General features: G+C 43.4%; 1 protein-coding gene across 1 annotated transcript in view; it reads left to right on the plus strand.

Annotated features, from left to right (window-relative positions):
- Nucleotides 1-23,902, plus strand: part of LOC308307677 (contactin-associated protein-like 5) — a gene marked incomplete at both ends in the record, with an annotated part of 201,373 nt that overhangs the window by 62,702 nt on the left and 114,769 nt on the right. Inside the window, one exon of the mRNA XM_080752943.1 lies at nucleotides 12,420-12,567. Coding sequence (XP_080609069.1) covers nucleotides 12,420-12,567 — 148 coding nt within the window. The remainder of the gene's footprint in view (nucleotides 1-12,419; nucleotides 12,568-23,902) is intronic.

The following is a 23,902-nucleotide window of genomic DNA, read 5'->3' on the forward strand; positions in this document are numbered from 1 at the left end:
ATAGCGCGAAATGGCCATGTTATTTCCCTAACGCCCCCGACTAAAAGGCGAGAGCTCTACTGACTGAGCTAACCGGACACAAACTGTCCCCAACTCCTCCAATTCCTTTTTGCAGATTAATTGAATTTCATCCCAATCGATGCCGTCCATACCACATGGGATATAATGTGTTATAATTTAGATGAGCCTTTTTATTGTTTAATGCAAACATTATTGTATTAACCACTTTCATCGTGGCCTCCCTATTTTCAAACAGTCTCTCTTTTTGCCCCCAATCAAATAGTGAAAATAGTTGATCTACAAGCTCTCAGCGTGTCACTTGGCGACAGGTTGAGAGCTTGTAGATCCACTATTTTTGCTATTATAGAAATGGGGCTATGGTAACTATGTTTTTTCTCCACCCCCTCTTGTCTTTCTTAAATTGCGCCTCTGCCCGAGCGCCTTTTGAGACGTCTGCTCTTAACACTAGTTTGATCTCAATCACGTGACTTTGTGTAGCCATGATTTAGTGGTCCTTCGGGATTAGTACAGAGAGAGGTAATTGGATTTTATTATTTTTCATTTTTTCATTCAGTGGTGCTGAGGTCAGTACAGCTCAATATAGAGAGCCGGCTCTGCCTTCCCTGCAGTGTGTTCTCCCTTGGTTAATGAGCTGGTCAATGAGCCTTTGAGTCCATAGATATAAAATAAAATAGATAGATCATAAGCACCCGCGTGTTCCCAGGGCAGCCACCCACTGTAGTGCACTGTACTTGGCTGTGGGCCCCACCGGCCCCCCGGCCCCCCGGCCCCCCGGCCACTCATGGCTACGGAGGACACACACTTCATGAACAGAGGCCCCTATGGATTGATTACTGCCTCTTCTATATACACTATACAGTCACACAGAGAGAGAGAGAGAGAGAGAGAGAGAGAGAGAGAGAGAGAGAGAGAGAGAGAGAGAGAGAGAGAGAGAGGTCTAGATGGATGGATGCATACATGCACACATACCGTACATGCACACATACCGTACATGCACACATACCGTACATGCACACATACCATACATGCACACATGCATAGACGCACGCACTCACGCACACGCAAACACACACTTCGAAGTCAGAGAAGGACATAAAAATAGCTGATCTACAAGCTCAATGTTCTGTTCTGAGTTGTGAAGTTTTGAAATGGCACATCGGTACATACATACATACATACATACATGGATCGGATCGGGCCGATCAAAGTGTAGATCAAAAGGTAAATTCACCGATCCGATCGGATAGGTGCATCTGATCAACCAACCGTTCAGTATGCCCACTTGAGGCCATTTTGGGGTATTGATTTCCACAGTGCTGAAGGAATAATTAGTTACTGCTATGATAATAAATACATAGTAATGCTGGTAAATAACTATAAGGCGAATATATATATATATATATATATTTGTGATCGGTGCTCGGTGATCGGTTCCAAAAAACCTGATCGGACCATCCCTAGTTTACTTATTTATATCCATAATAATACATGTTTCCCTTAAAAACCTGCACTATCCACACCTTTCACACAGATTTAATGTCTTTGCTAAATAGTTACTATATCGATTTTAAATAATTACATCGAATCGTATCGTATCGCCATGAATGAACCAACATCGTCCATGTATCGTATCGTCAAACATGTATCGTGACATGTATCGAATCGCTATTAAAATGTATCGTTACACCCCTAATATATACATACATACATACATACATACATACATACATACATACATACATACATACATACATACAGTACATACAGTACATCGATACATCCAGTACATAGATACATACATAGATACATCATATACAGTAGCTACTGTACATGCATTAGAAACAGTACATTTACGGGTACAGAGCAAATACATGATTGTGTGTGATTGCACATGAATGGAGTATGCCGTACAGTGAGTGACGCGGGGGACCTCCCCCAACGCAGCGGAGAGAGAGAGAGAGAGAGAGAGAGAGAGAGAGAGAGAGAGAGAGAGAGAGAGAGAGAGAGGGGCCGAGTAAAGAGCTTTAATGAACAGGAAGCCCAGTCGATACAGGAATAAAAATAATGAAGTCGCCGTGGGGGTTTCTGGGAGGGACTGTTTACGCCGACAATGACTAACCCGGAGCTCCCGTGCTCTCCTCTCCTTCCCTGGGGAAGAACGCCTTTAACCCATTTAGGTCCTAGAATTATTGAATGCTTTAACTAACCAGTGAAAAATAGCAGATATACAAGCTCACAGCGCGGCACCGAGTGCCGCGCTGCAAGCTTGTAGATCTGCTATTTTTTTGAAAAAGTCGTGAAAATGTGTGCAGATCTTTGAATATATGTATTTTCAAAGCGAATGTTTTTAACTCAAATTTTGCTTCTGGGTGGTCCCTGGAACTAAATATTTTGAGATGGGGGTCCGTGGCCAAATAAATATCATTTTGGGGGTCCTTCACATGAAAAAGTATGAGCACCACTGACATAGTAGTCTCTCAAGAACAGACTAACTGAGCTCCAGTTAAGTGAAAAGGACCTTTTCTTTGACGATGGCTGGCCAGATTGCTGACATAGAAACATAGGGTTTTTCAAAACATCTTAGAAGGATTCAAAAGACACTTATAGAATCGGGTCAAAATTCTAATTTTCACCATTTTCCAAAAATAGCAGATCTACAAGCTCGCAGCGCGGCACTCGGTGCCGCGCTGCGAGCTTGTAGATCTGCTATTTTTCAATGGTTAAAACATAAAATAATGATACACAATATAGTGTACCCGTTCTGAATGGGTTAATTGATGCTTCGCCCGCACCGCCGTGACGCGCTCTCGAGGGCCTCGAGAACAGCCGACCTACAAGCTCACGGCGCGTCGCGGGAGCGCCGCGCCGTGAGCTTGTAGATCTGCTGTTCTGTGGGGCGCGCGACATCCACAAGTAAATGAGGCTGCTCTCCCTCCAGGCTTCTGGAGAGAACCCGGCGCACCGACGTCTGATGGTGTCGTAATTGGGAAGAAGTATCGTCGTGTGGGTTGCCGTTTTGTTTTTGTTTTTGTTTTTTTTTCCGTTTTCTTTTCCGACGGTGGAAAGAACGTCATGGGCAGGATGAGGGAGTCCTCGCCGGTGTTGCCAGCTTTTGAGAGAGAAACAAGCGAGCAGGTCTATGAAAACAAGGCCAAGAGAAGCGACTATAGTCCGGGCTAACAAAAAGCCCTTTAAACCTATGCAGGACACATCGGCTATTTGAGAATAGACATTCTACAACAGGGGTTTTCAAAGTGGGTGACGGGGCACCCTGGGGTGCCGCGACGGCAGTCCAGGGGTGCCGCGAGATCATTTGATAATATTTGGAATTTATTTTGACACTTGAAGAAATATTTAGTATCATTTTACACTTGAAGTACAAAGTTATTTTCAGTCAGTTCTAACCAAAATGGCTATTATTATCTCAAAGTTTTCCTCGCAACATAATTACTAAAATATCGTCACTGTCAGGCAGAAACCTCTTTCGCACAAAACTAGTGAAGCTTGTAGATCTGCTGTTTTCACTTGTTTAGTGCATTTTATAGATGATATATACAAAATGAACGGTTTTGGACATACAAGGTTTCCACCCGGCAACGACGATATGCTATAAATATAAGGTTCTGGGAGTGAAAATTATAATGTAGGGGTGCCTCGGATTAAAAAAATATTTATGGGGTGCCCTGAGACAAAAACGTTTGGGAACCCCTGTTCTACAAGCTCACAACGTGTTGTGATGTGACAAGTTGTGAGCTTGTAGATCTGCTTTTGTGAACATTTTTTAAACATTTTAACAACACCAAACCCAGAGGTTCCCTGGCATAACATATTTTCAGATGGGGGGGGGGGGGCGTCTGCAGACAAATACAATTAAATTTGGGGGTCCTTGACATGACAGTAATCCCAAATCCCCGAAACTTGCATCTAACCAATATTTAAAAGCAACTTTACAGAAAAAAAAAAACAAGCGGCCCAAAGTCGCTTATAACACACAGATGTGGCAACTCTGATCTTCACCGCGGTGGTATCCACATAGGGACGCTGAACCCTTCCTGAGGGGTGTGTGTGTGTGTGTGAGTGTGAGTGTGTGTGTGTGTGTGTGTGTGTGTGTGTGTGTGTGTGTGTGTGTGTGTGTGTGTGTGTGTGTGTGTGTGTGTGCTTGCGTGCGTGCGTGCGTGCGTGCGTGTGTTGCACTTGAGGGATAATGACGCACATAGATTTTGTGTCGGAGCTGTTGCTAAGTCAGCTTAATGAAGTGCTGGGGATGGGCGTGGGGGGGAGTGGGTGTGGGTGTGTGTGTGTGTGTGTGTGTGTGTGTGTGTGTGTGTGTGTGTGTGTGGGGGGGGGGGGGGGGGGGGGGGGGCGGTGCTGAGGCTGAGACGAGCGACACTATAGCCTTAGAGCCGGCGTCCATTAGGCTCATCACATTAACTAGACAGACAGTCCTTTCTAGAATGACTGGCATCAACATGGCTCTCGTCAGGGGCGTCACAAGGGGGGGGGAGTGGGACTGAGTTGCCTTCATTATTGTATACTTTAGCTATTGAAAAATAGCAGATATCCAAGCGCGAGCTACTAGATCTGCTATTTTTGAAAAGCCGTGAAAATGTGTACAAATCTTTGAATATATATATGTACTTATATATATATATGTACTTTTTAAGCAAACATTTGTAACTCAAATTTTGCTTCTGGGGGGGGGGGGGGGGGGGTTACTAAATATGGAACTAAATATTTTGAGATGGGGGTCCGTGGCCAAAAACATAGGTTTAAAAAAAAAAAAAGAACCTTAGAAGATTTTGAAATATTCAGACTCCGCACACATTTTCATGATTTTTAAAAAATAGCAGATCTACAAGCTTGCGAGTGCCGCGCTGTGAGCTTGTAGGCCTATATCTGCTATTTTTCAATAGCTAAAGCACAAAATGTGAGTGAATCCTTGCACCCGGGGCCCAGAATTTGGAGGTGTGACACCCTTGGCTCTCGTTGCTGACTCCGCTCCCCAAACTCCTCTCATTTTCACGTGTGGGGGCGGGGCCGCAGATTACCGTATACGTTTTTGCATTCGAACGAGAAATTAATTAATTAAATAAAGAAAAACAGCTTTGACGGTGAAGTGTATATAGCATTTTATTATTTTTTTTTGTCATCTTTTGGCCCAATAAGCCCCATGCAAGACCGGCCAAGGTTATATTATAGAACAATGGGATCTTTTCCATTAGCCAGATGGCCATATAAAGGCCATAAATTGGGTGAATGTAATAACAAGCCCTGGGCCGGTTCAAAACATGAATATGTAATCCATGTTTTTGATGAGGGCGTCCGTGGTTCTCTCTCTCTCTATACACTTCCATTTGCCTAAGATGCTCTTTTCTCCTCTACCGAGCGTGCGGACGTAATAATATAATAATATACGCACGCCTCGGAAAAACAGGGGATGCGTTTTAAACCCCCAGTGAAATTATTAATGTCTCTCTCTCTCTCTCTCTCTCTCTCTCTCTCTCTCTCTCTCTCTCTCTCTCTCTCTCTCTCTCCCCCTCTCTCTCTCTCTCTCTCAGAGACATGAGTTAACATGCCCGGCATATATAAGTGCTTAGCTTGCATTTCCGCTAAGACTCAGTCACCAGGCTCCACTTAAATTGCTCAAAATAGGGACGGAGCGGCATAAATCACCGTAACAGCTTTAATAGTTACCTTGTAGTGCTGTCGTCTTCATTATTATCTACAAAGGAGACACATCTCGCTTGCACGCTCTCGCGGCCCCTCTGAGAGCAGCGAGTGTGTGTGTGTGTGTGTGTGTGTGTGTGTGTGTGTGTGTGTGTGTGTGTGTGTGTGTGTGTGTGTGTGTGTGTCTGTGTGTGTGTGTGTGTGTGTGCGCGCGCTGTGTGCGTGTGCGTGTGTGTGTGTGTGTGTGTGTGTGTGTGTGTGTGTGTGTGTGTGTGTGTGTGTGTGTGTGTGTATGCGCTGTGTGTGCGTGTGTGTGTGTGTGTGTGTGTGTGTGTGTGTGTGTGTGTGTGTGTGTGTGTGTGTGTGTGTGTGTGTGTGTGTGTATGCAGTGCATCATTTGTGCCACTGTTCATTAGGCCAGTAGTCTCGTGTAGCCAGACAACTATTCCACAATCTCCGAATGCTATATAGAGTCTGGAACGACAGCTCCCGAACGGCGAGTATCGGAAGTAGCCGCTGCTGCACTGAACTGTAGTCCCATTGGAAACATAACAGAAACACACTAGCACAGACAGAGTCAGTCGAGCGACATATTCTTGTTATGGGCAGTGTTGTACCCGAACGCGTTCAAAGAACGATCGTTCATGAACACGTTCATATTTTGGGCGAACGTGAACTGAACGTAATTGTTTTCGCTTGATGAACGATATTGTCGAACGCGGTCATTCTGACGCCCGTGAACGACGTTCGTCGGCGTTCGTCGGCCGTTCATGCGGCGGTCCGCGCCTCCGCGGTTGTCTGTCCTCTCCTCTCTCTTTTCATTCACATGCTCCAATAGAAGCACGCACTGTGTGCCCATTCACTGAGCTGAAGTGTATTCTCTCGGTGGAACACTGTCTTACGGACTAGTATAGCGCTGCCCCTAAACTCCCCATCCCACAACACTTCAGCTCAGTCTGCACTCTGAGCTGTGAGGGAGAGAGGGATCTGCCGTCTCTAAGTGAAGCTGTTAAAACAGGATTTCACTCACTGGAATAATAACTGATCACCATACAGTACATCTTATAATATAGTCTAGCCTACTTCTACCTCTGTTCCTGAAATCCGCGATGTTGTTAGGGTGCTGGGTGCTCCAACTTTCTTGGATCAGATGACAGACTGCACGCACGGTAACACTGTCTGCCAGGCATAACGATCGACTCGATCGCCTCATTGAAAATGCGGCAATTAACAGCTCAACATTAATAGCAGCTGTTACAAACGCTTGTTTTCTCTGTCTTGTGCACGTGTGTCAACTGTTAAATCTGTAACCAAGATGTCAAATAATTCTGTGTTATATAGTGCAGTGGTTCTCAACCTGTGGGTTGGGACCCCTAGGGGGATCCCCAATTTTATTTTTTGGGGGGTCCCTGACTCCCCAGTTGTTAAGCTTAATGTTAACATTGTTTTCTCACTCAACAATAAACAGATCAACATACTGTATAGGTGTGGCATCTGCACATTTCTAAAGCACATGTTCACAAGCATGTAGATCGGCTATTTTCACAATCAAACAGTCAAACTAATGTAATGCCAACTCCTATAATTCCAAGTGCTTGTCAGGGTGGGGGGTCCCCAGTTCATATGATTATTTTGGGGGTTGCATCCTGAAAAGGTTGAGAACCACTGTAGTAGAGTATAGTGCAGGTAGGGCCTACTCAGTAGATTCTCTCCACCTTATTTTAAATGACTTGTAAGTTCCACTTCTCAAAGGGGCAACTTTATTTGTCAACCTGAATGGCAAGCCTAATATTATTGTGTTCATGTCTTACTTTATTTAATTCATATTTCTTCAAGACGTCGTGTGTAGGCCAGTGTTTTAGACATAGCCTTAGGCCTATTGTATAGATTGCTACACAATAAATGGTAAGGGAAAAAAAAGGGGAAAAAAAGAAAACATACATAAAAAATACATAAATCATTTAATTTATATTTTTTGAATAGCCAAAAGTATAAAAAGAATTATGGTTAAAAAAAAACGGTTAAACGAAAAAGAACTAAGTTAGTTCATTTTGGGGAACCATGAACTTTAGTTCAAAATATAGAATCATGAACTAGAAATGAACTAGTTCCTTTTAGAAGTTCTGAACTTGAACTTGAACTAGTTCGTTTTTAAAGTGAACTTTCCCAACACTGGTTATGGGTGTATAGATCAAGAAAACATTTGAAAACATCATGGAAGAGTAAAACCAATAACACCAGAGAAAGACGAAATAACGCCTCCAAAGATATTGAAAGGAGACATAACGCTTCCAGTATTTCATGATTGAATTAAAACAAATCTAATAATTTTCATTATCATAAAGAAAACCCTAAAATCTTGCGACTTGTTGTGAGCTTGTAGATCTGCGCTTTTTGCTTTAGTTTGGGTCCAGGGAAAACATCTTTTGGGTCTTCTTGAGCTGAAAAGTTTGGGAACCACTGTATTAAATGAGTAGTTCACCCCAAAAACGTATTTTTTTCCCCTATTACTCACGCCAAAAAATTATTATAGTAAATTTGCCCCCATTGATTCCGGATGGGGATCCAAATGCGTCTGGAATCAATGGGGTACATTTATTGTAATCAATAGGGGGAAAAAAATTAATTCTGGGGTGAACTACTCCTTTAAAGTGATAGTTCAGCTATTTTTGATATAAAGCTGTGTGAAATACTTGCCATTAAAATAGTGGTTACAAATGTATTAATTGATTACCAGAGTCCCGTGGTCAGAGTACTGGTCAGTTTCTAATGAATATTAAGTAGTTTCAATGGGGTGGGGGCCATTTGGTGTGGCCCAATCATTGAAAATAGATTAATCCACAAAACTGGCGTCATTTGTATTGTTGGCCTATTTCTACCATATAGAGCGAGGTTTCGTTCTGATCAGCTGACTGCAAAGCACCTCGTTTGGGGGAAATACGTTGCAGCGGCGTAGTGATACTGGACACAAAAAATAGTACCATGTGACAGAGGGGTCAAAGTTGAACGAAAGTTGGTCTATTTGGTAGAAATAGGTCAACAATACAAATGACGCTAGTTTTGTGGATTCATCTATTTTTAATGATTGGGCCATGAGCCCCTGTCAAATCACCGGAACTACTTAATGTTCTAAAACTGACCAGAACTCTGACCACAGGACTCTGGTAATGAATTAATACATTTGTAACCACTATTTTAATGGCAAGTATTTCACACAGCTTTATGTCAAAAATAGCTGAACTATCACTTTAAGCTAGTGCATTGGAGTGCTTGTGCGCGGGCGCGTCCGTCCGTCCGTCCGTCCGTCCGTCCGTCCGTGTGTGTGTGTGTGTGTGTGTGTGTGTGTGTGTGTGTGTGTGTGTGTGTGTGTGTGTGTGTGTGTGTGTGTGTGTGTGTTGGGGGTGATTCGAAGTCAGGAAAAAAAGCCCAGAGCTCTGGTGTCAACGATCCATCTTCTGGTAACTTTCCTAATACTGGCCATTATGGATCTGGCTTCATCACCTGCCTCCCATCACAGGTGATCGGTCATGAGCTGCTGCTGCATCCCTCTCTCTCTTTGGATTTGTCTCTGACAATGTGTGTGTGTGTTCGCTTCCTGTTCTCTCTCTCTCTCTCTCTCTCTCTCTCTCTCTCTCTCTCTCTCTCTCTCTCTCTCTCTCTCTCTCTCTCTATCTCTCTCTCTCTATTACTTCTCTCTGTCTGTAGTGACTCGCTCGCCCTCCTTCTCTCTCTCTTCTCTCCCTCCTCCTCCCTCTGTCTGTCTGTCTGTCTAACTCTCTCACTCGTATCTTCTCTCTCTTCTAACTCTACTCTGTCTCTCTCTCTTTCTATCTTTATCCGTTTCTCCTCTGTCCACCCCCCCCCCCCCCCCCCCCTCTCTCCCCCTGGCTTTTCACGGTGCAGACAGCTGAAGCAGTACCGGGGCGGGTGAAACGGAAAGAATAATGACAAAAGAATAATGACATCTTCACACATTTCAACAAGGGCTTTTTCTTTTTCTTTTGTATCTCCCGGGCAGAAGACAGAATGTGAGACTCCTTGTCCCCCCCCCCCCCCCCCACTCCTTGCTATACATGCCACAGTGGTCATCTCCCCCCCCCCCCCCCACACACACACACACACACAACTGCTCCAGCGGACATATCCTCATATTTGCCCATCCGCGCCGTACAATGATTTTTATCTCTTTTCATTAAATAGCGTGTTGAAGGGAGAGTGAGAAAGACTGTGCCCTTGGGTTCGCCTTGTCAGCACTCTGCAACCATTCAAAGGATTTAGGCACTACGGTATCGCCTAACTCTCTGATGAGGTCCCCGACTGTCCCACTGTACCAAAGACATTTTCTATTAAAAAAAAAAATATATATATATATAAAAGATGGGGGAAAATGTTTTAAATCATCCATTTTCTATAGATTTAAGGTCAATGCAGTTAATCTTGATAATTGTTCCGTAAATGCACTTATCGGTTCCCTCCTCTGGGTTTTTCTTTTGTCATAAAATGAGACGATTATCGCTTGTCTCTTTCGGTGATCACTCGCTCGTTGTGTGTCTCTATCTTATCTTGTCTACTTACCATTGGTGTAAAGTAACTATGTGATAATCTTTTTGAGTAGCTATACTTTTACTGGATTATATTTGGAGTATACTTGGAGTCAAATGAGTGCACGGACAAGTACAGGCTTTTCCCCCTCTGTATGGCTCCTCATGTGTCCTTTTATGCCTTCTAGTCCCTGGGGTGACGGGGCACCCTGGGGTGCCGCGACGGCAGTCCAGGGGTGCCGCTAGATCATTTGATGATATTTGAAATTCATTTGGACATTTAAAAAAATATTTAGTATAATTTTAAACTTGACGTACAAAGTTATTTTCAGTCAGTTCTAACCAAAATGGCTGTTATCTTAACTTTTCCTCGCAACATAATCACTAAAATATCGTCACTGTCGGGCAGAAACCTCGTATCTCCAAGTTTCAAATGTGTACGTCTTTTGGTAAAGCAAAGCCCTGCTTCATCATACAAGACTGTCGCACAAAACTAGTGAAAACAGCCGATCTACAAGCACACAACGCCTCGCGATGTGTGGAGTGGGACTGAGTTACTAGGGCCCAAGGTGGAGGGGCCTTAATTATTTTATACTTTAGCTATTGAAAAATAGCAGATATACAAGCTTGTAGATCTGCTATTTTTGAAAAGTCATGAAAATGTGTGCAAATCAAATTTTACTTCTGGGGGGTGCTTGGAACTAAATATTTGAGATGGGGGTCCATGGCCAAATAGCCTACATATAATTTTGGGGGTCCTTCACATGAAAAAGTTAGAGCACCACTGACATAGAAACATAGGATTCTTGCACAAATTGTCATGATTTTTCTAAAACAGCAGATCTAGAAGCTCGCTTGTATATCTGCTATTTTTCAATAGTTAAAGCACCAAATAATGCGTAATGATGCGTTCCCAGTCTAAATGGGTTAAACCCCCTCCCCCTGTGAAGAACATTCATGGGGGGCCCACAGTGAATCCTTGCACCCAGGGCCCAGAATTCCGTGTGACACCCCTGAGTGTCGCATGTGTCTTTTTTTTATTCAGCAAATGCAGCAATGCATATAAAGATAAATGTATTTTGTACTTTTGAATACTTAAATATATATGTTTAAAGGGGTTGAGTGCTTACTTAGTCCACAACTGCTGCTTACCCAACGCCACCTGTTGATCTATCTGTCCACCCGTCTGTCTCTGTGTGCAGAGGTTTGTGGGGAACATGAAGAAATAAAATATTTAAGGTGTTTTTAATTTTACATTGTAGTTATAGAGGACAATTATAATGTATTAAGGCATATTTGTCATATTAGCCAGGGATCCTTTTAAAAAAGAAAACATACCTTTGTAGTCCCCCCAGGAATCCGCGATTCCGCGATCACGGAAATTATCGCAGAATTCGTGACCACCCGCGGATTTCTCGGCCAGTCGCAGACTTTTCTGACGTCCGCAGAATAACTGTCGCGAGTGGCAGCAGAGCGGCGGGAGTAGTTATTACTACCATTATAAAACTATTTGTACTTGGTCTTGCAAGTGGCCACCTGGGCCTGGGGAATAGCTTAGCTTCCCTCCTGCTAGCTGTATTGGTCCGGTCCCACATTCGTTCCTGACAGAAACTGTGTCCTGAACTATAGTTCCTCTCTATGCCTCTATGGTCCTGGCAATAACAATGCTAATGCAGAAGAGAATAAATAAATATTACACCCATACTAGGTAGTAGGTAGGCTATCCTCTAAAATGTGATTACTATGGGCAGGGTTTGCATGACAATATAGTCTTTGCAACAGAAAGTAATTATTAAAAACAATAACAATTAAAATAATAATAGATTTAATATTAGATTTTTATTCTCAAAAAATATTATTTGATTATTCTAACCACTAATTACAATTAATTGTAGCTATTTCATGAAGGGTTTTACTTGATTATTAGAACTATATAATTTTTAGCTTGATAACTGGTCATTTTAGGTTGTGTTTTTAATGTCCGCGGAATCAAGAATTGTTCCCCACAGAATTCCGCAGAATCAGGATTGTTCTCCGCGGAATAAAAACTTTTTCTCCGCGGATTCCTGGGGGGACTAACTTTGAATACTTGCACATTATGTTTTAAAGGGGTTGAGTACTAATGTCCACAACTGCTGCTTACCCACCACCTGTTGATCTGTCTGTCCACCCGTGTGTCTGTGTGTGCAGAAGTTTGTGGGGAACATGAATTCAGAGGGCGTGGTCCAGAACAGACTGAGCCCCTCGGTGAGAACCCGCTTCCTGCGCTTCGTTCCCCTGGACTGGAACCCCAGTGGCTGGCTAGGCCTCAGAGTGGAGGTGTACGGATGTTCTTACAGTGAGTCACCTTCACACCTTCTTACCTTCATACCTTCATACCTTCATACCTTCATACCTTCATACCTTCATACCTTCACACCTTCATACCTGACCCCTAACCCTAACCCCAGTGGCTGGCTGGGCCTCAGAGTGGAGGTGTACGGATGTTCTTACAGTGAGTCACCTTCACACCTTCACACCTTCACACCTTCACACCTTCACACCTTCATACCTTCATACCTGACCCCTAACCTAACCCTAACCCCTAACCTAACCCTAACCCTGGACTGGAACCCCAGTGGCTGGCTGGGCCTCAGAGTGGAGGTGTACGGATGTTCTTACAGTGAGTCACCTTCACACCTTCATACCTTCATACCTTCATACCTTCATACCTTCATACCTTCATACCTTCACACCTTCATACCTTCACACTTTCATACCTTCACACCTTCACACCTTCATACCTTCATACCTTCATACATTCACACCTTCATACCTTCACACCTTCACACCTTCATACCTTCACACCTTCATACCTTCACACCTTCATACCTGACCCCTAACCTAACCTTAACCCCTAACCTAACCTTAACCCCAGTGGCTGGCTGGGCCTCAGAGTGGAGGTGTACGGATGTTCTTACAGTGAGTCACCTTCACACCTTCATACCTTCACACCTTCATACCTTCATACCTTCATACCTTCATACCTTCATACCTGACCCCTAACCTAACCCTAACCCCTAACCTAACCCTAACCCTGGACTGGAACCCCAGTGGCTGGCTGGGCCTCAGAGTGGAGGTGTACGGATGTTCCTACAGTGAGTCACCAACTAATGTTTTCTTTCTTTATCTTTATCTTTATCTAAATCTAATGGAGAAAACAACTAGGATCAGTGCTCTGTGGATGAACAGGAAGTAGTGGTAGGGTGTGACTAAAAGGGATCTGGCGCCCTCTATCTTGCAATGCACTACTTTGTGCAAAAGGAGATATTAGGGAAACATCAAGGGCCACATGTGGCCCCTGGCTGTGATTATTATCATGGCAGACCCCTGAACAGTGTGTGTGCCAAGTTAGGTGTGGATCGGAGTTCATTACCGTGGGAAGTAGGGGTGCTGGGTAAATATGTATATATTATAATTATTGTATACTATTTGTATTGTTGTTTTCGAAGGTTATAAAGGAAGTACATTACCAAAACAACACAGACTAAACATTTCACTATAACGTGAACGCCATACAAAAAAATAATAGCAAAAGTAAAAAACAACAAGATAAACATTTCCGCAGCATGACATGAAAGATGATGAAAATAATAAAAAAAGAGTACAAATAAAAAAGATAAAGTAAAATTGAACGTATAAAGGAGAGATATGAACGGATAGATTAGCACGGATAACAGGGAAGGCAATGCGAATAAACAAACCCCATGAGAAAGCCTTGATATGGAAAACGTTCATTTTCAGAAGTGATTTAACCCATTCAGAACGGGTACAACGGGTGTAGATCTGCTATTTGTGAAAAATCGTGAAAATTATCATTTTGACCCGATTTGACCCGATTCTATTCTATTCTATAAAATAGCAGATCTACAAGCTCGCAGCGCGGCACTCGGTGCCGCGCTGTGAGCTTGTATATCTGCTATTTTTCAATAGTTAAAGAATAAAATGATAATAAACTATACTTTGTACCCGTTTTGAATGGGTTAAAAAAGAGTCAGTCTTCAGATGCTCATGCAGACGGGGGACCTGAGGACAAATCTGAGGATCTCAGGCTGCTCTCAGACTCTTCGGGGAGCAGCAGCATCATCCTAAAGCAGGGTTCCCCAATAGGCGGCCCGCGGGCCATTTGCGGCCCGCGGGAGGCTACTGTCTGGCCCCCACCAACCCCAGTAATAATGGTAGTATAAGAGCAGCAACAACACTAGTATATCGTCGTTGTCTGGTGGAAACCTCGTAACCTTGTATGTTCTTTTGCAATGTAAAGCCCTGCTTCATCATTCAAGGCCGTCTCACAAAAGTAGTGAAAACGGCTGATCTACAAGCACACAACGCCTCGCACCGCGAGTTTAAATCATTTTTAAAATGATAAATGCAAAACGAACGGTTTTGGACATACAAGATTTTCACCCGACAACGACAATATCTGAACTGTCGCTGGAGTAGTGGGAACGCCACCGTCGCCCCGTGCAATGTTGTGGCCCTCGGCTTGGTACCCTAGACATGATTCAATGCTGTGGCCCTCGGCTTGGTACACTAGACATGATTCAATGCTGTGGCCCTCGGCTTGGTACCCTAGACATGATTCAATGCTGTGGCCCTCGGCTTGGTACCCTAGACATAATTCAATGTTGTGGCCCTCGGCTTGGTACCCTAGACATGATTCAATGTCGTGGCCCTCGGCTTGGTACCCTAGACATAATTCAATGTTGTGGCCCTCGGCTTGGTACCCTAGACATGATTCAATGTTGTGGCCCTCGGCTTGGTACCCTAGACATGATTCAATGTTGTGGCCCTCGGCTTGGTACCCTAGACATAATTCAATGTTGTGGCCCTCGGCTTGGTACCCTAGACATGATTCAATGTTGTGGCCCTCGGCTTGGTACCCTAGACATAATTCGGCCTTTGGGGAAAACTAATTGGGGACCCCTGTCCTAAAGTGTCCATGGAAGTGTGCTGGGCCCTGGGCTGGCCAAGAGTCATCAGCAGAGAACTGAAAATCAATCCTGGCAAAACTCTCAGGAAAACCCCAGAAGAAAAGCAAAGGATGCGAGTCATAACGTTTTGTTCTAAAAAAAATTGCACTTTTAGACCCTATTATATCGTACTGTCGGGTAGAAACCTTGTTGTTGTGCTGCACTGTACCACTACCACATTTTGTATTAAGAAGAAAAAATAAAAACACGACCCACAAAATAATCATATTTTAACTGGGGACCCCCCCCCCCCACCCTGATGAGCACTAAGAGTTGAGGCATTACATTTTGTATAACACGGTTCTATTGTGAAAATAGCAGATCTACATGTACATCGGCTATAAAATAATTAAGGCCCCTCCTCCCCCCCCCCCCCCGTGAGGTTTCCACCTGACGGAGACGATGGGTTTTCTTGCTGAGTTCCTCCCTGACCTTGATTTCTCCCAAAACCATTAATCCTCTCACTTTTACTACAGGAAGGAAGGAAGCAGGGCTGGTTTAGTGTGTCCATATAATCCAAACATTGTGGGACTTCTGGCAATTTAAGTATTGTGTGAAAAAAAAAAAAAAAAAAAGGCAAAAAACCCAATTTAGAGTGAAGAGCCTGTGTGTGTGTGTGTGTGTGTGTGTGTGTGTGTGTGTGTGTGTGTGTGTGTGTGTGTGTGTGTGTGTGTGTGTGTGTGTATGTGTGTGTGTGTGTGTGTGTGTGTGTGTGTGTGTGTGTGTATAGATAGATAGATAGATAGATAGATAGATAGATAGATAGATAGATACCTTTATTATCCCAAGGGGGAAATTCAGTCACCCAGAGTCACACAGCAGTTAAGGTTACAGGATACAGGACAGCAAGAAAAAGAAAAAGGACGGTTGTGTACAGCCGAGCAAAAAAAAAGAAGAAAAAAATCAAAACAAAAATCAAACAAGAAAGAATAATCAACCATACAGAGCAACTATAAGTTAAAAAAATATACAAATAAAGTGTCGAGATCAGTAGAAAAAGACACAACACAACAAAATAGTAGTACCTAAAATTTCTATAATGGATTGCAATTTTAAAGCACTTTTCTAAGCATATTGCAAACTCAAAGAGCTTACAATGGTCCATTCATTCAAACATAAGGAATTACTTATCAACGCAGTGCCAAAACATATACACATATAGGCCTAAACATACAGTAAGTGTCTGCACCAAGACAATAAAAATAATGCTTAGTCTAAAAACCTAATAAGTGCAGTGTGTGTGTGTGTGTGTGTGTGTGTGTGTGTGTGTGTGTGTGTGTGTGTGTGTGTGTGTGTGTGTGCGCGCGTGTGTGTGCGTGTGTGGGTGTGTGGTTGTGTGTGTCAGTTCAAGCGCCAAACGGATTATCATAAATTAATTACCGAACTGAAAATCACAGATCTTTAGATACGGCCATCAAAGGAATCATCAGACTTGTGGAATTATTTTGATGAGTGGCAATTTACAAACAACGGGGATCTTGAAATGGTTCCTCTTCTCACTACAACCATCTTGGATTTCAATATATTTCACTCATATTTTACTTTACCTATAGTGCTGCGTTATTATGTTGTTTTTGCACGCAGCCTGACTTTTCTTATTCTAGAGCCAGCCTCGTACAGAACAGGGACGTGCTGGCCATTGGGAAAAGCGGGACAACTCCCGAACGGCCGGTTCATTCCCAGCCGGCCCAGGCCGGCCATTAGGAAAAAAAATAAAATAAAATGTCCGCCTTCGTTCCATTTTGGGGGCTGGGCGGCCAACAAAGTAAATCGTCACTGTCGGGCAGAAACCTCCTATCTCCAAGTTACAAATTTGTAAATTCTTTCGCAAAGCAAAGCCCTGCTTCATCATATAAGGCCGTTGCACAAAAGTAGTGAAAACAGCAGATCTACAAGCACACAACGCCTCGCGGTGCGAGGCGTTGTGTGCTTGTAGATCGGCTGTTTTCACTAGTTTAAATCATTTTTAAAATGATAAATACAAAACAAACGGTTTTGGACATACAAGGTTTCCACCCGACAACGACGAAATATAACTCATGTACAGTAATTGGCCCACTGGCTTGTCATGATCTGAAATGGCAAATCTTTGAGTAGCAGCAGCGCTATGGAGAGAGATCTCTCTCTATAGCACGCAATGAGGGCCTCTACAACTCTTTTTCCCGGGCTGAATCAGGGGCCCAGCACGTCCCTGGTACAGACATTGTTAGAATATGTAAAGGAGGCAGTCTGATGATGGTTTGACAGGTTATTTATGCATGCATGCGTACAGCACAGCTGAACACTGTGATAAAGCTGTGCATTATAACGTGGAATACAACAATTTCTTGTGCAAACAACGTGGAGCTTTCACACCCTTGAAGAAAAATGTTTTGGTGTCACTTAAAATCATGGTGTTTTCACCACTTTTGGGGGGGGGGGGGGCCACTTGCCTCACGTGCAACCAGTGGGCTCACACTGGAAATCACTCTTACAAAAGTCAGAATGTGAGAATAATGCTTCATTATTACCTTAACAAAACACAAAATGTGCTCTTGTACATAACCGTGCTGTGTTTCTTTGTTGACTCATCTTTCTGCAGTTCCTACCCCCGCTGGTAAAAAAAACTGCACGGGTGGCAACAATGACCTGTAAAAAATGTCTAGCATTTTGTGAGATACGAGGAAAGCGCTGAGTGGGCGCTGTGGCCGGCTAGCCATTGACACACTTTTGATGCCAAGGATGGCATTGGATTCTCGCTAAAATAGCAAAAGTATAAAGGGATCCATCTTCCAGCCCTGTTTACATTTCGACCACAAGTACTTACGGGTGAATCTCCGTCAAGTAGGAATTCGTTTAGTTAGCTCAATCTACTTCCGGCCTTCAAAATAAGAGACTGGCCGCGGACTGGGCAGGCGGCCGGCAGCTTGGACATTTAACCCTTTCATGTCTGGGCATTACATGAGTTAGAGCCAGACCGTGTGCCGGCTTGGCTCCAGACATGATCCCCCCCCCCCCCCCTAAAATACATGTTGTAGCTGTCGGGCAGAAACCTTGTAACTCCATATCTGTAAATGAAATCCCTACCAATACCTCCTTCATCAAGCACGTACACACATAGACATCAAAGGGGGCTTGAGCCCCTGCCCTTTTATTCGTCTGTAAAAAGTGCCCTCTCCAGACCAGGAATGCAGTTTTTACTATGGTGAAAGAAATGCAAATGCCCCCTCTTTCCCTGCCATACCTGGAGGCAGCATTCAAGCCTTGTCCAAACTCAGCAGCAACTCTGCAGCAGCTTATGTTGAAGAAATTGCCCTCTCTGTTTAGAAATCCATGCCTCCAGTATTCACTTGATTATGCTTAGTTCAGTGTGGTAACCAGTACCGAAAATAGCCGACCTCCAAGCTCACAACGCGTCACAGTTGTGAGCTTGGAGGTCTGCTATTTTCAGCCCCTGCCTCTCTAACATTCTCTGCACGTCCCTGGCCTTCATCATACTACAGAAGCAAACGTAGCAGATCAAGAAGCTCATAACACAATGCAAGGTGACACACCGTGGGCTTGTGGATCTGCAATAGGCTCTATGCACAGCAGCCATTGTGGAGAGAAGTTGGGTCTCTTCTCACTTCCTTCACAGGTGTTAACAATAATACTAATGAAGGCTCTGTTCCATTCTGATCAAACAGAGTCAGGGTGCTGTGATATTGTACATGTTGGCTCACTGGAAACACTCTGCTACTGTACACCAGTGGGTCTCAAAGTGTGGTCCAGGGACCCTCTTGGTTAATTAGGGGTTCCAAATGACCGGTTAAAAGGCGTGTGCAGTTTACAGTTTACAGTTTAGGCATTTAGCAGACGCTTTTAATCCAAAGCGACTTACAATAAGCAGGTAATACACATCACTATAATAAGCAAGATGATATGTCAGTACATTAACAACAATATAACAAATGCATCAATCTAGAAAAACAATAACATAGGTAGACCACGCACCTAATCAGTAAAACACTTCTAAAATCTAAAAATGCCATCTAGCTTCATGAATGGTCATTGAGGGAAGGGGAGTGTTACAGTAGTGCTATGGGTTTAGGTGGAGTCTGAAGAGGTGAGTCTTCAGTTCACGGCGGAAGCTAGGGAGTGAGTCTGTAGTTCTAAGTGCGACAGGGAGTTTATTCCACAGTTTGGGGGCCAGGAAGGCAAATTGTGTAACTCTGAGAGTGTACATATTTTTACACTCTCAGAGTTATGGGGGCCTTGAAATATTAAAAAATAAGATAAAAGGTTTGAGAACATGAAATGGAACAGAGCCTCATTAGTATCATTGGTAACACCTTTAAAGGAAGTGAGAACAGACCCAGCTTTTCTCCAATATGGCTGCTGTGCTATTTTTTTTAAACTTGTAAAAGTGACTATAACTATAAGTGTGTCTATGGGTGTTAGTTAGCAAGTACTTTTGATTAAATACTAACTACATATACATTAGATGACAGGTTATCTTTTGGACACACAGAGGTGACGAAACATACGGGAATGAAGTCACCAGGGACCCGCCACACAGTCGCCAAGGCAGCGAGGGCTAGGTCGCTTACTGGATGAGCCAGTGAATTACCTTACTGGATGAGCCAGTGAATTACCTTACTGGATGAGCCAGTGAATTACCTTACTGGATGAGCCAGTGAATTACCCTACTGGATGAGCCAGTGAATTATTACCCTACTGGATGAGCCAGTGAATTATTACCTTACTGGATGAGCCAGTGATTACCTTACTGGATGAGCCAGTGAATTATTACCTTACTGGATGAGCCAGTGAATTATTACCTTACTGGATGAGCCAGTGAATTATTACCTTACTGGATGAGCCAGTGAATTATTACCTTACTGGATGAGCCAGTGAATTATTACCTTACTGGATGAGCCAGTGAATTACCTTACTGGATGAGCCAGTGAATTACCTTACTGGATGAGCCAGTGAATTATTACCTTACTGGATGAGCCAGTGAATTATTACCTTACTGGATGAGCCAGTGATTACCTTACTGGATGAGCCAGTGAATTATTACCTTACTGGATGATCCAGTGAATTATTACCTTACTGGATGAGCCAGTGAATTATTACCTTACTGGATGAGCCAGTGAATTATTACCTTACTGGATGAGCCAGTGAATTACTTTACTGGATGAGCCAGTGAATTATTACCTTACTGGATGAGCCAGTGAATTATTACCTTACTGGATGAGCCAGTGAATTATTACCTTACTGGATGAGCCAGTGAATTATTACCTTACTGGATGAGCCAGTGAATTACCTTACTGGATGAGCCAGTGAATTACCGCATTGACAAAGACGGTTCTAATTATCCCTGAGCGAGCACTTTCATAACCGCCGACCGATTTCACCGCGTGAGACTCCTGTATTATGCATGCGGGGATGAGCGGGCGAACGCCGTTAACCCATTCAGGCATAGGATTATTGAATGGTTTAACCAGTGAAAAATAGCAGATATACAAGCTCACAGCGCGGCACCGAGTGCCGCGATGCGAGCTTGTAGATCTGCTATTTTTGAAAAAGTCGTGAAAATGTGTACTATTCTTTGAATGTATGTATTTTTAAAGCGAGCGTTTGTAACTCAAATTTTGCTTCTGGGGGGTCCCTGGAACTAAATATTTTGAGATGAGGGTCCGTGGCGAAATAAATATCATTTTGGGGGTCCTTCACATGAAAAGGTTTGAGAGCCACTGACATAGTAGTCTCTCAAGAACAGACTAACTGAGCTCCAGTTAAGTGAAAAGGACCTTTTCTTTGACGATGGCTGGCCAGAATGCTGACATAGAAACGTAGGTTTTTCAAAAAATCTTAGAAGGATTCAAAAGACACTTATAGAATCGGGTCAAAATTCTAATTTTCAAGATTTTTTAAAAATAGCAGATCTACAAGCTCGCAGCGCGGCACTCGGTGCCGCGCTGTGAGCTTGTATATCTGCTATTTTTCAATAGTTAAAGCATAAAATAATGATACACAAATTGTGTACCCGTTCTAAATGGGTTAATGTGCAGGGGCCCGATGAACAGCATATTGTCGGAAACCTTGATATGAGAATGTGTGGGAAAAAGAACATGGAAAAATAGGAGGGGAGTCGCACGATTTCAAAGGGAGACGTCGTTTCTCAAACGCTTTTGATTAATCCTTGATGATTAGGGACGTTCGAACGATGAATCTTCGCGAGCGGCAGGCGAGCGAGCGAGACAAAACGAGGGAGGGAGGAATAAAGTTCAAGAGGCAGACGGAGAGAGAGAGAGAGAGAGAGAGTAAGAGAGAGAGAGAGAGAGAAACAAAGACAGATAGCAAAGAGGGGAACGGGGGAAAGTGAGAGATGAGAGAGAGAGAAAGAGAAGGAAAGAGAGATGGACGCACGCGGAGACACAGACAGAAAAGCATTGCCATTCAGCTGGCACAGTATCACATTACAGACCGGCAATCCATAAATTCATGAATCTATGCATGAGTGTCTCTGGAGCAGAATTATATATAGGTGAAGCTGGGGGGGGGGGGGGGGGAGAACAAAAATAAAAACTAATAACTGGTCTGGACTCTCAACCACGTACTGTACAGGACACGGGGAATCAATTTTGTACGAACGCCAAGAGACCGTACAGCCCAGTGAGCACATACATATCGTCGTTGTCGGGCGGATACCTCGTATCTCCAGGTTTCAAATATGTACGTTCTTTCGCAAAGTAAAAAGACCTGCTTCATCGTACAAGGCCGTCGCACCAAAGTAGTGAAAACAGCCGATCTACAAGCACACAACGCCTTGCCGTGCGAGGCGTTGTGTGCTTGTAGATCGTCTGTTTTCACTAGTTTAAATCATTTTAAAAACGATAAATACAAAACAAACGGTTTTGGACATACAAGGTTTCCACCCGACAACGACGATATACGGTATAGGCAAAATACCTGTGTGCGTGTTGGGGATTCTCTCTGTTTCCCGTCATGGCGGTTTCCCCCCGGACCAGTTCCGCGGCATTAGCATTAACCTTACCATAAACATACACTTATGCATACAGTACAGCTGCAGTACGACTCTGTTCATGGATTAACGTTGTCAGTCGCCACGACTGATGTCTGTCATTTGGAATCCATAGAAGCTGGCGTGTATTCTGTGTAAGCATGTTGCACAGGGAAAACAGCCTCTCTACAAGCTCTCAATGTGTCTGTGACGCACCGAGAGCTTCCATAAAGCCCTAATGGTCCCGAATATTTCATAAAAGCAAAGGTTAAAGCCTAAACATCAGATTCCTTCACCTGGTTGGCAGTACGTAGCGTAGTAATACGTAGTATGATGTTTTAGTCATGTTGTTCGAGTGATTTGGTGATTTAATGTTGGGAGCAGCATAGACTGTAAAAGCCAGAGTGTTAAGCCATTGGTTTCTATGCTGCGAAAATGACGCTTTTTGTCCCTTGTGCGGTTGCCACAGTTGAATAAATAATAACTACATTGAATACAGTTGGCAGGAATACAGTTGGCAGTTGTGCCGAATGCTCACCCTAAAACATGATTTATCAGACTGTGGCGGCTTGTGTGGGACAACCAAGGCATGGAAAAAAACATCATAAGTTTACATATTGTGTATTTGTTTAGGAAAAGGCGCTTTAGTGTGGGGGAGGCTCCTTTCCCACTGTTTCACAAATCGCATAATAGGACTTGGCCACACGCATCTGTTTAGATTACATTTTTGCTTTAATCAAGTGTGTTTGTATCTGTGTTGTTGTCAATTTGTGTTGTCAACTCAGAGAGTGTACACTGTACAGTCTCTGAGTTACAAATGGACAAATCAACGCAGAGGATTTTTAACTGTGTGAGTCGTTGAGCCCCGAAGCCACAATACCGTAAATGAAATTGACTCATATAAATGACAAGTAAGTGCATTGTAATGAATCTGTTACATCTACCAGCAGTTAATTGCCTTTCATATCTCATTATTTGTTAATTTATTCATGTTCATCATGACAGAGAGTGACTGAGAGAGAGAGAGAGAGAGAGAGAGAGAGAGAGAAAATGTAATGTCGAAAATAGACCTGTAATGTTGGGGGAGATTGTACATGTATAGATTTATATACGCAGTATGTAAGGCGTTTAATAGACACTTGTGTCGACTATTAATTTTGACACAAATGTTTGCTGACATGTTTAACTCTTATACTGCTTTGAACGTTCCTGTTCGCCCCAATCCTCCAGGGACGTCTGTGCCAATACGCCCGTTCGTTCGTTTGATGTTTTTTATGGATTATGATAAAAGTCGTCCTTGCGCAACTTTTGAATGCATAATTGGTCGTCTGTGTCATTTTGAGGACAGCCGGAAACCTTTCATAAAAAAAAAAGTAAACAGACTGTCCTGGCTCCGCCTGCCCAGAGCGACTAGCTGCCAGGGGCGTCAATTGGGTATGGCAGGGGTATGCAGCTGCCATACCTTGACAGGGGGAAATAATAAAAATGTACTTTTCATCGTGCCTGTTGCTAAGGTATGGCAACATGACTGGTGTCTTCACCAGACACCAGTCATGTTGCCATACCTTAGCTTGTTCTGAACTGACGCCACTGCTAGCTGCTAGCAGCATTGAGGGACTATATTGTTTTATGCATCGGGCTGTTAGTAGAGAAAGAGAGAGAGAAACGTTGGT

Source organism: Nannobrachium achirus, assembly GCF_963921795.1.
Source record: "Nannobrachium achirus genome assembly, chromosome: 22".
Taxonomy (NCBI): Eukaryota; Metazoa; Chordata; class Actinopteri; order Myctophiformes; family Myctophidae; genus Nannobrachium; species Nannobrachium achirus.